This window comes from Rhipicephalus microplus, chromosome 3 (genome assembly GCF_043290135.1).
Source record: "Rhipicephalus microplus isolate Deutch F79 chromosome 3, USDA_Rmic, whole genome shotgun sequence".
Taxonomy (NCBI): domain Eukaryota; kingdom Metazoa; phylum Arthropoda; class Arachnida; order Ixodida; family Ixodidae; genus Rhipicephalus; species Rhipicephalus microplus.
The window spans coordinates 17,198,598-17,213,446 of NC_134702.1; the positions used below are offsets into that span (position 1 = coordinate 17,198,598).

At 45.6% G+C, this 14,849-nt stretch overlaps 1 protein-coding gene across 1 annotated transcript in view; it reads right to left on the reverse strand.

Moving 5' to 3' along the window:
* LOC119181401 (uncharacterized) overlaps positions 1 to 14,849 on the reverse strand; it is a 146,666-nt gene that overhangs the window by 85,153 nt on the left and 46,664 nt on the right. Inside the window, exon 3 of the mRNA XM_037432631.2 lies at positions 975 to 1,317. Within this exon, the coding sequence (XP_037288528.2) occupies positions 975 to 1,317 (343 nt within the window). The remainder of the gene's footprint in view (positions 1 to 974; positions 1,318 to 14,849) is intronic.

Genomic DNA, 14,849 nt, shown 5'->3' on the forward strand with positions numbered 1-14,849 from the left:
CTCATAATCATATGGTAGTTTTGGAACTTTAAACTCCACATATCAATGAATCAGTCAATAAATAAATAAATAAATAAATAAATCCGTCAAAAATGCAGCCGCCGCAGCCAGGATTCAAACCCTAGGCCCTCTATTAGATGGCGCATCTCCTGTGTACCTTTTACGCGCGTCTTTGTCGTTTTTGCGCATGTATTTTAAGGGACCACTTCGCGTTCAAAGACGAAGGAGTGGTTTTTTTCTCGCCTTCGCTATGTTTTTTATATGCGATATCTCCTCCCCGCCACTCTATTCTTAAACACGTGTGCCACATAAGATCTAAGGCCTGGGGCTATCGAGAGTTCACGCTTGTCGACTTATCTCCGCTTGCGCAATCTGACACACAGAAAAGGAAGTGGAATCTGTTGATCACGCGTGGTAGTCACGCGGGACAAGGAAGAACGCGGGAAGGAAGGCAATTCAGATATGATATTTCGCGCATATGGATCAATCGATAATTTGATTGATATGTGCGTTTAACGTCCCGAAACCTCCATACGATTATGATATACGCCGTATAGTGGAAGGCTTCGGAAATTTCAACCACTTGGGGTTCTTCAACGTGCACCCAAATCTACAGCACACAGGATTCTACAGCAAGTTGAAGGCTGTTTCCAGTGAGGAGAACAAAACTTCATGCGGGCCGGAAGCTTTTGAAGCTCGCCGAAGACACTGAGAAGAAGAAGACGACGATGGGCACGGTAGAATATGTGCGTTAATAAGCGAATAATAACAAAAAGAAGATTCTCGCTTTTCGTCCACATCCAACGCAGTCGACGCTTCTCTCGTCTCGTTTCTGCGACATGGCCCTTTAAGTGTCCATCTATATTCTACCTCAACACTTTTTTTTACTTTACAGCTCTTCACCCACAAAGTCCCGTAACAGCTTGCCGTGGTTACAAAAGCAATGTCGGAGGGGCACTTTGTAAACCACTCACCGATATCTGTGGTCAAGGGCGGTGGGCTACTGCGAGCCGACGGCCTTCCCGACGGTGCACTTCGTGCAGCGGGCAGTGGTGCCGACCTTGGCACCTCGGTGGTGACCACCGTCGTGGCTTCCGAGGAATCCTCGCTGCTGTCCCCGGGCGTCCGGCGATGCAGGGCCGACAGGAAGGCGTGCAGGCTTCCCCTGGACGGCTTGCGGCGTTTGCCCAGCGACCCTTGCTGCGCCAGTAGACGCTTGTCCTTCTGGGCGCTGTGGTCCAGAACAGGACCGGACGACGGCACCACGCCGGGCACAAGGCCCACCGCCGGCAGCCCGTTGGCCGCACCACCGCCCACCTGCGCAGAAAAACAAAGAGAATCAGACGAACGATTCTGGGAAGATAGCACACCACCCCCGTTTAAGAGATCACAATGTTTCTCAAGCATTCGCCCAAGACGACTATAATCTGAAAGACACATTTTCTAATCAGTCGACCTATTGATCCTTCTCCGTCACCGCCTACCTCCAAAAGCTACTGCACCAATAATGGTTTTGCATGGTTTCCAGGGTCAGAAGCATAACAAGAAAGACATCTGCGCCATAGAGTTTCCTAAAGTTAACAGCCGGGGATCTGGCACTGCGATCGTCCAGCGGCCATGGGAATGAGAGATAGTACACAGATTTTCCTACTCTTCGTACTCGCGGGCGGCAAATCACACTTGTTGCTTTGTTTATAGCTGTATTTTGCTTTCGTTTCGAATGATCAAACGAGTCGTATTGACCTTCGTGACCCGATTTGAATGGGTGAGCCCGAAAGGTTACGGTGGTCAAGTACAACTGCTGAACACTTGCCGATTGTTGTTTCGTGACAAAGTAGGTCTAAGCCACGCGAAGCCAAACGAAGCCGAAAGTACGAAGACTAGAAAAATACATGTATAATCCATCACTCCCACGCTCGCTGATGCGCCATGCGTAGCAGCTGCCATAGACACTGGCGCCATTGTTCTCTCGAGTGTATTTATGGGAAACTCTGATCTGCACCGCCTATAGTTTTGCACTGCCTCCGTGATCGACCCACCTTTGACCAAATGACGATGTCATCTGATGACGTCACGTTAAGCAACGTCATAGTGACGTCACAAATGTTTGCGATTTGTGAAGTTTATGTCACATTATACGTTGACAAGCATAATGGTTTTTTTTTTGTAGCACTCATGTTGACACCAAATCGACCAGTCGATAGTCGACGGCGAAGGTCAACTTTCGCGTTTAATGAGACATCTAAGGTTTCCGCTTTATTAACAATTAAAATTTTAAATCACACAAAATAATTGTGACTTCAGCCATTCAATTTTGGCATATTTCACTATTTCAATGATGTGAGGCAAGATGAAATTTTGAGGTGTTTGTTGCAGAAGGGTCACAAAGCTCAAGTAGCTTCACTAGCATCAATAGTATAGCCTATAGAATTAACTTCAGTAATCTTAAAATTTTATTTCACACGTTTCCAGTATAACGCGAATCTGGGCACACCTATGCATATACAGCACTCGTGGAATGTGCAGCTTTACTACAACATAGCTATACTGATTTTAGATACCGTTTCTCAATACGACATCCCAACTAAATACTATTCAATACGCCCTCGATGCAACATTGAAGAAACAGTGACTTGCGCATACTCAGCTGTTACTGAAATATATGTATTTTTTATCTCCTTTTTTTATCTCCAGATAGTTGCCAAGAAGAACCTCACATCATCCGACCACGTATCTCAACACAGATTTTGCCGATAGTTATAGCGCGAGAACAACACGACGACACAGAAACAAGAAGGACACGAAAGACACGAGTGCTAACGGAAGTCTTTCGTGTCCTTCTTGTCTCTGTGTCGTCGTGTTGGTCTCGCGCTATAACTATCTTCATGCCATACCAACTAGCTCAAGCTGCCACATATTTTGTGTCATGAAAGCCTTCAACGACCTCAAAGTCTAATAATAATTATCGGCATTTATTGTTCCGAAATCAGAATATGATTATGAGAGGCGCCGTAGTGGAAGACTCCACAAAGTTCGACCACCTCGGGGTTTTTAACGTGAACCTAAATCTAAGCATACGAGCTTTTTTTTTTTTTTTTTGCCTCCATTGAAAGTGAGGTCGCCGCGGCCGGAGTTCGATCTCGCGACCTGGGACACAAAGTCCGTGTATAATTTTTTTTTTCATTTTCATTTTATTACCTTAAAGACCCCTACTAGGGGGTGTTACATAAGGGGTGGATGGAGAGAAATTATACAAAAAAGAAAATGCTAACCATGTATGTTAATTGCGAGACAGACAATGTGTTACATTTTGTAAAAATAAACTCGGGCAGGTAATGGCGGCAGTGCTGTGGGAAAGGTCGTTCCATTCAGATGATGCCCGTGGAAAGAAGGAGGCAGAAAATGTCTTGGTGTGGCTGCTTGGACGGATGACTTGTAGGGCATGACCGGTGCGATGAGATATGCGGGCTGGAGTGGTGATAAAGTCCGGTCGGTGAGTATTACCAAGCCGAAAACATTATATGATTATGTAGCGCCCGCTAACACAGAAATGCGAAAATTCTAACCATCCGGTGTTCTTCAAGCTGTAGTGACACATGCCTCGGAAAAACTTCTCTAAGTAGGGCTTAGTGTCATGACAGCATCGTTAATTCGAGTTGATGACTACATTCAACAATACGGATATCTGTCATGGAATGCATATTTTTTCGCCAAATCGAGAATACGTAAAATCTGCTTTTGTAAGGTCGAGTTCTAACCGTATGTGCTGCGCTGTAACTGTCCCTGCTTTGCCACGATGAAGATCGAGGACAACTAGCGAGGGAATCGTGTTGATAACACGGAAGTAATAAAGAAGAAGGCAAAGGAGTAAAGAAAAGTCGAAGAGTTCCTGTTTGCCTCACTTGCTCTGTATATGAAGCGGCCGTACCAAAGCGCAGGCTTTTAAACAAGAGCCTCGCCTGTTCTTCTCGGGCAATAATGGCAACAAACAGGAAGCCGCACATCGGTCGCTATTTTCCTCCCTGTTCGAAAGTAGAAAAGGCGGCCCAAGTTTTCTTTATCGTTACTGATATTGTTGTGGTCACTTTGCCTATATCATCAGCCCGTTCTTCAAAAGAAACTCTCCGCTTGCTTTCCGCTAGGTGTAGAGTTAATTAGTCCTGTATACTATTCCAGGACGTCCGTTCAATAAGCCGAACGCAGGAGGGAAGTCAGGCGTAAGGCGGTAAATATGTATTGGGAATAATCTCCAAGAAAATAACAGTTTTCGAACAAAAGCACATTCACCATGCACTGGGGCGATTCGCCCAGAAACCTCCTTTGCTCGATAGGGAAAAACTTTTCACACAAATGTTTTTCTTTTCTTTCGTTCCCCGATGTGTTTTCGTATTTCGGCTTCGCCAGTTCCGAATAACCGCTACATACAACAAATGCGAGCACTACCGTGGCCCCCTTTAAGCGGCGTGTCATCAATTCATCGGTGGCGGCGCGCCTAATTCGGCATTCTTGCGCCAGCACAGACGGACAGAGCACGCGCAGTGTTGTTCTCAGATCGAGGACGATGACAGTGCCGGTTGACCTGCGCGTTGCCGGAAGAGGCGCAACAAGGACCCAGAGTGGCGTACAACGCCCGTCACATCCCTGCCGCACGATAAGCATCACAGCGTGCATATTGGATCGGATCGCCACTAGGCTTAACAAGCTTCACTTTTTCCTTCTGGAATTAAAGCACGGGGTCGTTGCTGCCTTTGTTGTCATCGTGGTTGTTATTTAATTTGTTGTTGTCCTTATTGTCCTTGTCATTCCCACCATTTTTTTACCTTGTCGTTGCTGTCCTAGCTGTTGTTGTCGTCCTTACTCTTGTTGTCCTTTTTGCTGTTGTCGCCATTGTTATTGCCGTCGTTGCTGCCATTTTCATTGCGGCCACTGTTGTCGTCATCATTGTTATTTTTGTCATTTTTGTTGCCGTTGTCCATGTTGTCGTCGACGTTGTTATTGTCCCTGCTATTCTTGTCCTTGTAGTTCTCGTCGTTGTTGTCGTCATTTTGTTGTTATTGTTCTTGTCTACGTTGTTATTACGGGCGAAGTTCTTTAAGGTCGAGGGTTGTCCGTTGGCATTGTTGTTCGCTGTAGCCGCCGCTGACGATCACGATGACAAGCGCGTTCCAGACCACACATTTTCTTTCTGCCATGACGGCACAGCACATGCAAGGTAGCCACTATACGCCATGACGATGACGATGATGATCACGGACAACGAATGGCTTGTGCAGTAGATGACGTCTCGATATGCTCTGCGATGCACTCGATATGAACGGAAACAACCAACAACCACAACGGAAACCTGCCCAGACCTCGTCTTTGCCAACTTCAGGCAAAATCCAATACTACAAAGTAGTAATAATGGAGACAAAACGAAATTCACACCTCATCACAACGTACCAGTTGTGACCGATAAACATTGTATATATAACTGTACGCCACTTGGCCCTCATTTACATGCGTGAGTGGTCAATGTCACGGGTGATTTACAATAACACCAAACGATTCCACTGCTCCGCCCACTTATCATCATTGACTTCGTAGATACGCCGCGATTTTCCGCTGTTGTTCATGTCGTTATTGTCCTCGTCATTGTTTTATCGTCCTTGTTGTCGTAGACGTTATTGTCATTGGTATTTTTGTCTTTATCGTTGTTCTCGTCATTGTTGTCATCGTTGTTGTTGTACTTGTCTAAGTTATTTTTGTTGTTGCTTTCCATGTCGTTATAGACATCGTCATTGTTGTCGTGGTCCTTGCCGTCGTGGCTGTTTGTTGTTGTCCTTGTCATTGTCCTAGTTTTTGTCACTGTTGTCGTTAGCGGGTGGCTGTCGTGGCGGTTTCGCGAGGACCAAATCAATTAGTTTTGTTCTTACAGGTGATTCGGTGCCGAAAGAAGACACGCCTCGAGAAAGAATACAATTAAAGGTTAATTTTTTTAAAACGCATCTCTGTAGGTAGGTCCAATAACGTACTTTCGAAAGGAGTTCTCAGGCGTTCTAAGATCGAGTAGCTACAGAGTAGAGACTCTGGAACAGGAGATTCATGTTCACTGTTTAACATACTCACAGGCAGAGGTCGGCGGACTCACTCATAAATCGATTCACTCGAACTCACTTAGTCTCAGTTCGAGCCATGAGTCTGAGCCTCAGTAAGTTCGGCCCAGGAAAACTTCGGTAAGTCCGAGTCCGAGTGAGTTAAAAGCGCAAATTATATTTAATTAGTGACGCTGTGTTAGCTCCACTGACTTTGCCGACCTATGCTCACAGGTGTATGCCCTTGGAACACGCATTGGTGGAGAGTAATTGTCGGTTTGCCAGGCTAGGCCCCGCTTATTTTCAAACGCCTAAAGAGTCCATTACATGTATGGCCGCATAAATAGATAGAACTTTCAAAATGTTAACACGGCAAACAACAAATCGGATCCCTCTTATCACGAATTCACACCCTCTGTTACTTACCCGCAATTATGCGGGTGCTAGTTATCAGAACAAGGCGCTTCATTTTTCCTATCCAGCGATATGAGAAACTGGTTTTTTTATGGATGATACCGAATATACAGACTGAAATCCGTCAAATAAGTGCGACATTACGGGAGCAATTAGTACTCCGAATAGAATACTACTACTAAATATTATAATCACTGGGGTCTTACGTCTCAAAACGACGACATGTGTATATAAGAGCCGCCATAGTGAAGTGCTTCAGAATTTTGGACAACCTGGAAGAGTTCATTAACGGGCAGTTACATATAACACACGGGGCCTCTAGCACTTGACCTTAGTCGAAATTCTGCGGGGATTCGATCCCGGGACCTTCTGGTCAGCAGTCTAGCATAATAAACACTACAGGCCACCGTGGCGGGTCCTCAGAGGCATTGACGCCCGCAACGATGCGGTCAGTCAATAGAACCAAGCCTCCGCGGTCACTGCTCGGCGGAGCCAATGACCGCCTCGCTTCGCCTCGGCGCACTTCGATGTTGACGTCAGATCAAACGGCCGTCCCACGGTCACGGTCTTGGAAGATGCACTCCAGAAACTTCAGCGGTTGCGGTGCGTCTCCTCTTACCACCCCTTTGCGCCCAACCCCCTTTCCTACCCTGCATCTAAGCCCGCATTGTATGACGCTGTTCCCACTATCGCACCGATTTTCACGACGAGACTGCGGCCCACCAATAAGCCTGCCGCCACAGTAGCTCCGCTCTAATTGATTCGATTAGATACAACCGCCTCTGCCAGAGCAACGACGAGAACGCATTTGGCACCAATGAACTTTTCCGTTTCTTTCCTGGTCCCACTTTGGTCGAAGCTAGGGAGCAAGCGTGAGTCAAAAGCATTTAGTCTATCGAAACCGCGTCAGGAAACGCCAAGCCTGCGAAGTTAGTGTACGTAGCTGTGACAAAAAAAAAAAAAGGCATCACAGTTGATATTCATGACGGCCAATAGGACGAAGGAGAATTATAGCCTCGTGTATACGGAGCACAACCAAATATCGACAGAGTGAGAAACGGCCACGCAACATCACTGAGACTACGTGAGTGTAAAGCTACAGAAACAGAAAAAAAAAACAGACGTCATCGCTTCTTTAATTTGCACCAAGTTCAACCGAGATACAATATCTGGTAAGACTTGTTCCACAGAAAGAAGAGAGTTCGGCCGTATTGTAGAAGGATGCTCCGGAGCAAGATTTTTGGGCGGAATTGTCAATGTGCTCACCACAGTGGTCTATTATCGTTCTTGACTGCTGACCTAAAGGTCACGAGATCAAATGCCGGCGGCGGCAGCCACATTTACATGGAGACAAAATCCTACAGGCCTATGTGCTTAGATTTAGGTGCCCTTCAACCTGAAAGCCCAGGTGGTCGAAATTTCCGGTACCCTTCGCTACAGCGTGTTTCATAATCATATGATGGGTTTTGGACGTTAAACCCCAGCAATTATTACTATCATGAAGCGTAATTACGTCCACATCACGTACATGTAGGCATTTCATGAACGTTGAACGACTGCTCGGTTAATACTGGCTTGCCATGTGCACGAGCTTACAACAGTTAATAAAAAAATTTTAAACTTATTCGTACCACAAAAGAACTGCGCACCCTAATGCACATTTGAGTACAGCCATCAATGGTATACCCATCAGTACATGAAGGCACTATGCCAATCGCCAGCGTTACGTCTACCGAACAAATTAGGCATCAGGAAAGCATAAAGTCAGTAAATAAATATTGAATCTTATTCGTCCCTAACCATCCGTCTGACATCAATTCATCTCCAATTATTGCATTCGTCATCTGTGTCCTATTAGAGAGATTGCCAGTCCTACCACACAATTCATTCACCTGTCGTTTACAAGGTCGTTTTCTTAACACAGTCGAGGTCGTACAGTGATTAAGGTACTCGGCTATTCACCTGAAGGTCATAGGTCCAATTCTGGTAGAGGCCTTCGCATTTGAATATTGGTTAAATGCTAGAGGTCTTCACCGTGTGATGTGAGCGCCCACTAAAGAAGACCAGACGGTCTGACTTATGACATACGATAGAGTGTAGCTCAGTGACACACGTTGGATCAGGCAAGCATTGAACTGTCATCGAGATGCGCAATGGGCGGCAAGCTTTAAAAAATGATGTCTTGGGTTTCAAGTGCCAAAACCACGGTATGTGAAACGCCGTAGGGGAGGGTTCTGAAATGTCTACGATCTCGTCTTCTTTACCATGCGATGTAAGTGCATGGTAAAGAAGACCAGACGGTCGAAATTTTTGAACCATGGCTTGCCGCATGCAATCTTATTGTCACGAGGTGGAAATAACCGGAGAAAGGGCCACAGTGCCACAAGAAAAAAAACAAGGTCTGTAGTCACAGATCAACAAGCGCAGAAGATTCTACGTCATCTTCATGAGAGAAGTGGTAGTTGCTGCTCGTGCTCATCACTTCGTTGTCCTCTGCCATTCTGACAACTTTTAGTGGTGACAATGTTGTGGTTTGGCACTTGAAACCCCGGACATCATTTTCTCAACCTTGCCGCCCATTGTGCATGACAGATCTACGCCTGTCTGATGCAACATGTGTCACACTGCACTTTATGGTTCATTACGACTATGCCATCAGCACCTTCTATTTTTTTTTCTTTAAACGATAAAGCTGTAGCCATGTCAGTAGGCTTTGCGCTTACTGCTCTCTTTTTGTCCCATCTGCACCACCCTCAGCTTCTTCACAAGCTTAGCAAGCATAACGTTGCCGATTCATTTTACTAAAATTCTATTCTTTTCCCGTCAAACGTCGCAAAAAACCGGCCGAGTTGTTTGCTGGTCATGACAGGACGTGTATGTGAGGTGAAAACAAAATTTCTAAGCAATGACTATTTTGACTGCTTCAAAGTGCTGTGTATAGTCTCACAGCGTCACAGCAGGAGGTACAGCGAAATTGTAGTGGACAGAAAACAAGGAGCGGTAACGCAGTTGATTGATTGATATGTGGGGTTTAACGTCCCGAAACCACCATATGATTATGACAGACGCCGTAGTGGAGGGCTCCGGAAATTTCGACAACCTGGGGTTCTTTAACGTGCGCCCAAATCTGAGCAAGCGGGCCTACAACAGTTCCGCCTCCATCAGAAATTCAGCCGCCGCCGCCGGGATTCGAACCCGCGATGGTAACACAGTATCATAGCAGAAGGTAGAGCAAATTAAAAATATATCATATCGAAGTAGAAAAGAGATCGAAAACGTGTCATTTTTTGGCGAAGAGGGTCTCCGCGAAAGGTAAGATCGGTAGCAAGCGTGATACTCACAGGGAACAGACACAGAATCCTAGGGTCCTCCGTTATCCTTCCTAACAATTTTCACAAAATCTTCCAGCTAGAGCTCAGGAATCGCCGGATAGCGCTGTAGTTCACAACCGGCTAACAGCAGTCAATGAAGGGTTGTGGTACGTGCGCGGCTAAAGAAAGTAAGCGCGCGCTATAGAAAACGGGCTGACGCCATTATACCACAGGCAGGCGTCCCTACAACTGTGTTCAGACAGGAAAACCCGTACATTACCCATACTGGGGAATGCTGTCGAAATGCTCTGAGCACATCGATACAGGATCCAGGCACAGCCCCTTCTCTGTGTTATGTACCACGTCATCGTCACACAATGACGCTTATCTGTCGCTTCTGGACGAATCAGGGAGGTGCAATGCCCGTGATGCCATCCTCTCCCATTCTCTTGCATGAACAGACATTACCAGCCAACGGAGGTGTATGCGCCTACACTTTACATTGTAGCATTTATAGAGCAATCAACCCATGTGTACGCGAGAAGAACGCCGCATAGCGTTCACAGCATTCTGTTTGTTATGTTTCGGAGCTCTGTGAACGCTGTCGTGAATTCCGACGAATCAGTGAGATTGACCGGGGATTTTGTTGACGCGGTCACGAATCTCTTTGTTGAATTGACCTCTTTAGCAGCTGCGGCTGCTGCCTTTAGAACAACGTCGAAACTAGGGTAAGAAAGGCCAGAGTGATTGAGAGGGGAAAAAAACACATGTGCAGCTCCGCGGTGTCAGAAAAGGCGTTCGAATTTATACTATAGAAAAACATGTTCTTGGCAGTTCTTATTGCACTGAAATACGTCTAAGAAGCTTCCGTCGGTCATATGATTGCCCGGTATTTTGGTGCAACCAAGATGTTATCTGTACACTGACAAACAAAACAACAAAAGAATTCTTCTCAAGGATCACAGCTTCGACAAGCAGTGGGAAGTCAAGGACGCTATACATTCCTCACATCTTTCCATTACAAGTAATCGCTGTTGCTGCATCACGCAACGGTAAGGGTAGGGTGGTTGGTATCGGAGTATAATGACGCGCACGCCCTCCAAACTCAACGAGAAATATCAAAAGGAAAGACTGATAGGCTGATTTGTAGTGCATAATTCCGAACCGCCGCAAACGGTGGAAAATCAATACGGGACGTAGCGCTGTGTCCCGTCTTGATCTGTCGCTGTCCGTGTAATTTTTTTTTTGTACTGCATGCTCTCTGAATTAAGAAATATCATGTTCATCTCACCAAAGCATGATTACAAGTAGCTAATCTAGTGCCCCCTAAACCGCAGCACAGTCGGAAGTATCACGCTACATTTTTTTTTTTTTCAAAATAAACTGCCTTATTGATATTATACGCTGCGCGTGATACGGTTTTGATTTCCTGGCACTCGCGTCGCGAATAGCTCAATGCCAAGGACTATGTAAGGCAAACAGGAAGCATGCCACCACTGAAGCTCCCATATAACGAATGCGAGATCTTCCTTTGCCAGAGAAGAACGTGGCAGACCTTGTGGGTAATACCAGTTATTACACCTCCACGCCATTTTACAGTCTAAAGAGCTCCAAGCAAGGATGTGATTTCGAGAAACCGAACCAGATTTCACAAATGCAAAGCCATATATATATATATATATATATATATATATATATATATATATATATATATATATATATATATATATGTGTGTGTGTGTGTGTGTGTGTGTGTGTGTGTGTGTGTGTGTGTGTGTGTGTGTGTGTGTGTGTGTGTGTGTGTGTGTGTGTGTGTGTGTGTGTGTGTGTGTGTGTGTGTGTGTGTGTGTGTGTGTGTGTGGAGACTGTCGACATGCGACACTCACAAGACGGAATGCCAAGACCGCATTTAGTACTGTAGCGCCCATGCGTGCACAGTTCCGTTAACCAGTCCATCGTCTTTTTTTTTTCTCGTAGACTATTGCTCAAGCCACACGCGTAGTAAACCACTTCAGAAGAACTGCGCTCCAAAGGGATCATTGCACGGCAAACAATGCCGCGACATACTCGGGTCGTCGTCCCTTTCGGTGGTAAACACTGCGAAAGACGTCGGTCCACGTATGAGATAAGCAAAGGCGGATGTCGAGAGAAACGCTGTTTTACGCTGGCAGCAAGGCTACACTATTGCTAGAGCAAACATATGTCCTACATTCCTGCCCCGTAAAGAACGAACGAAAGAAAGAAAGAAAGAAAGAAAGAAAGAAAGAAAGAAAGAAAGAAAGAAAGATAGAAAGAAAGAAAGAAAGAAAGAAAGAAAGAAAGAAAGAAAGAAAGAAAGAAAGAAAAAAAGAAAGAAAGAAAGAAAGCGACAGTAGTCCCTATTTGATGACTTCTCCCTTACAGAAATGCTTATAGAGATTTAATTGAGGCTAAATTGATTTTTCTTCATAGGATGTACTGCGTTTAAATTGACTTTTTTATTGAATTTCACAAGGATATTTATTGACCACCATGTTTATACTAAAACTCATTTTTGCGAATCAAACGAGCGTCGTTTGAGCGAGTCAAAAAGAATAATTGACCAGGTAGTGACATGTCTTTACCAAGTGCCAATTGAAACAATTTAACGGAGTGTATACTGACTTTTCTTCATCGGAGTACTGTGTTTAAATTGGGCAGCCGTTGACGTTTTCTATTGGGTTTCACAGCGCCACTGCCCCAAGGGCTTTCACTGTTGACTGCGTGATACACTTTCCTGGTAACTTTCGGAAGCGCGAACACAAAAAAACAGATGAACAAAAATTGCTACTGGCAATTTAAACGTGTTGGTTCACACGTTTAAATATTGGATAGTGCTGATTTGATGCAGGACAAAGAAAGAACACTGATGCACAGGACAAGCTTAGTACTCAACTAATATTGTATGAAGAGCTTCTTTGCTTAAATACACGATCGATTAGCATGCGCTAGAGCGTCGCCCATTACATTCATACAACAACCATTAAATGGGGATTGATTGATTGATTGATTGATTGACTCGAAAACGTTATTTAATAAATATAGGGAGATAACATAGCTGCAAGGATGGGTCTCTTCAGGCCAGGACTCCGGTGGTCGTAGCTGTACGCTCAGCCTGATCCCATGCACTCCGTAATACCCGACTTCGTTACTCAGAAAGGTATCCAAGTTGTTTCTCTCTCTCCCTCTCTCTCTCTCCCTCTCTCTCTCTCTTTCCAAGTTACTCGCGCTGACTTGGATACCTTTCTGGATATCCAAGTCAGCGCGAGCGAGGGCGGCCTTATGAGGCTCCCTCGGTAAGGTCAATAACAGAGCCCTGTTACGTTCAGCGGTCCATAAATATATCCCCAAATATTATGGGGAAGAGGCGGCCCCCCCAACTCCTTGAACATTGACCATCGTAGACCGTTAGCCACATTGCATGCCACAGTTTCGAAGGCGAAAAGGTGTTAGTCTAGAGGAGAAGGAGGAAGGAAAGAAGAAGGACAGGGAGCTTAGCCGGTGTGTTAGTTTACACTTTCCTGTATTTCCGAGCGTTTCCCATTCCGAGCCGCCGATGCGGAGATGCGGAGATTTGTCCTTCACTACACTGGTGCTCTAGGATGTCGTACGAGTTGTGTTTTTTTTCCATGTACGATGGACAACGCTCGTCTGCTTATACACCGACACCTCCAAAAGCAGCACCTAGACCAGCGTGTGGCGAATGAATCGTTCCCTCCCCGTGTCCGTGGCCGTGGCTTGCCTCGCCGCTCCCGAGCACTGTTGTACAAACTAAGAGTGGGCTCAGTGCTGTTGCGTGAACGATTACACCGTCAAGGGCGTGTGGACAGTCCGTTGTGTGCAGCTTGTGGCTCCTGCGAAACACTTAGGCATCTCGTAGTGCACTGTCCCACATTCGCTATGCTACGCAGCGGTCTTTGCTGATTAAGGAATATAAATTCCTGGGACTTTAGTGCACGACCCTAGACGACTGCCTGTTTCCGAGAGGTTGTGCTTCCCAACGCGACCAGGCCCAACGAGCTCTCCTTACGTTTATGAACCAAACAAACTTCCTGGCCACACGTTTAGAGACGGTTTTATTATTATTTTATTTTTTTACTCGTACTCGCCGAAATATTCGTCTTTTTATTTTCCTTCCTCATCTTTTTCCCCTCTTTCTCCCCACTAATCTTCGTTTCCTCTGTTTCTTTCCTACTCCCAATAGAGTGAGCAGGCGTTAAGCCCCTCCAGGTGGCAGTTGCCAGCTTACTCTCTCCCTCTTTTCTCAGTGACCTTGTGTATCTGTGTATGCACATCAAATACACAAATAAATAAAGTAACTTATAAGTAAATCACTTTGCGAATAACACAGCATCACGTCTGGTGTCGGGGACATTCAGGAGCCGCAGGAAACACATGGGCGAACAAACTAGCGCTCGAACTAAGCGAACCGAGCATACCACACACCGAGTGAAATGCCTACATACCACAATCCGCACAACATCAAGTACAGAAGATCAAGACAACTACAGATAAAGAGTCTTTCTAAGAACCGTTTTGTATTGACTGACTGATATGTGGGGCTTAACGTCCCAAAACCACCATATGATTATGAGAGACGCCGTAGTGGAGGGCTCCGGAAATTTTGACCACCTGGGGTTCTTTAACGTGCACCCAAATCTGAATACACAACCATTTTTAATTGCTCCGCAGCACAACAGCCCTTGTCCTGCGCGTCAGTGGTCTTTCACCCACCTGCTGAAAACCCAGTCTATTCACTATTTAGGACAAAGTATAGAAATGTCGAAGAGTTCTGTCTCGCTCTTCTCTGCCGTGCGTGTTTGCTTATCTAAGACTACTACAAACCTATGCCTACTGGCCGGCCTATATACTTCGCCCCAATCACCAATGCAAACAGCACAGGTCCGCTAGCGTGTCATATAGGATATGACACGAGCCAACGCTCCCAAAGCAGCACATTCCAATACCAAAATCACAGCCCGTTAATTCTCCTTGTTTAGAGCCCTCAGTGGATAATCAGGAACAAGAACAG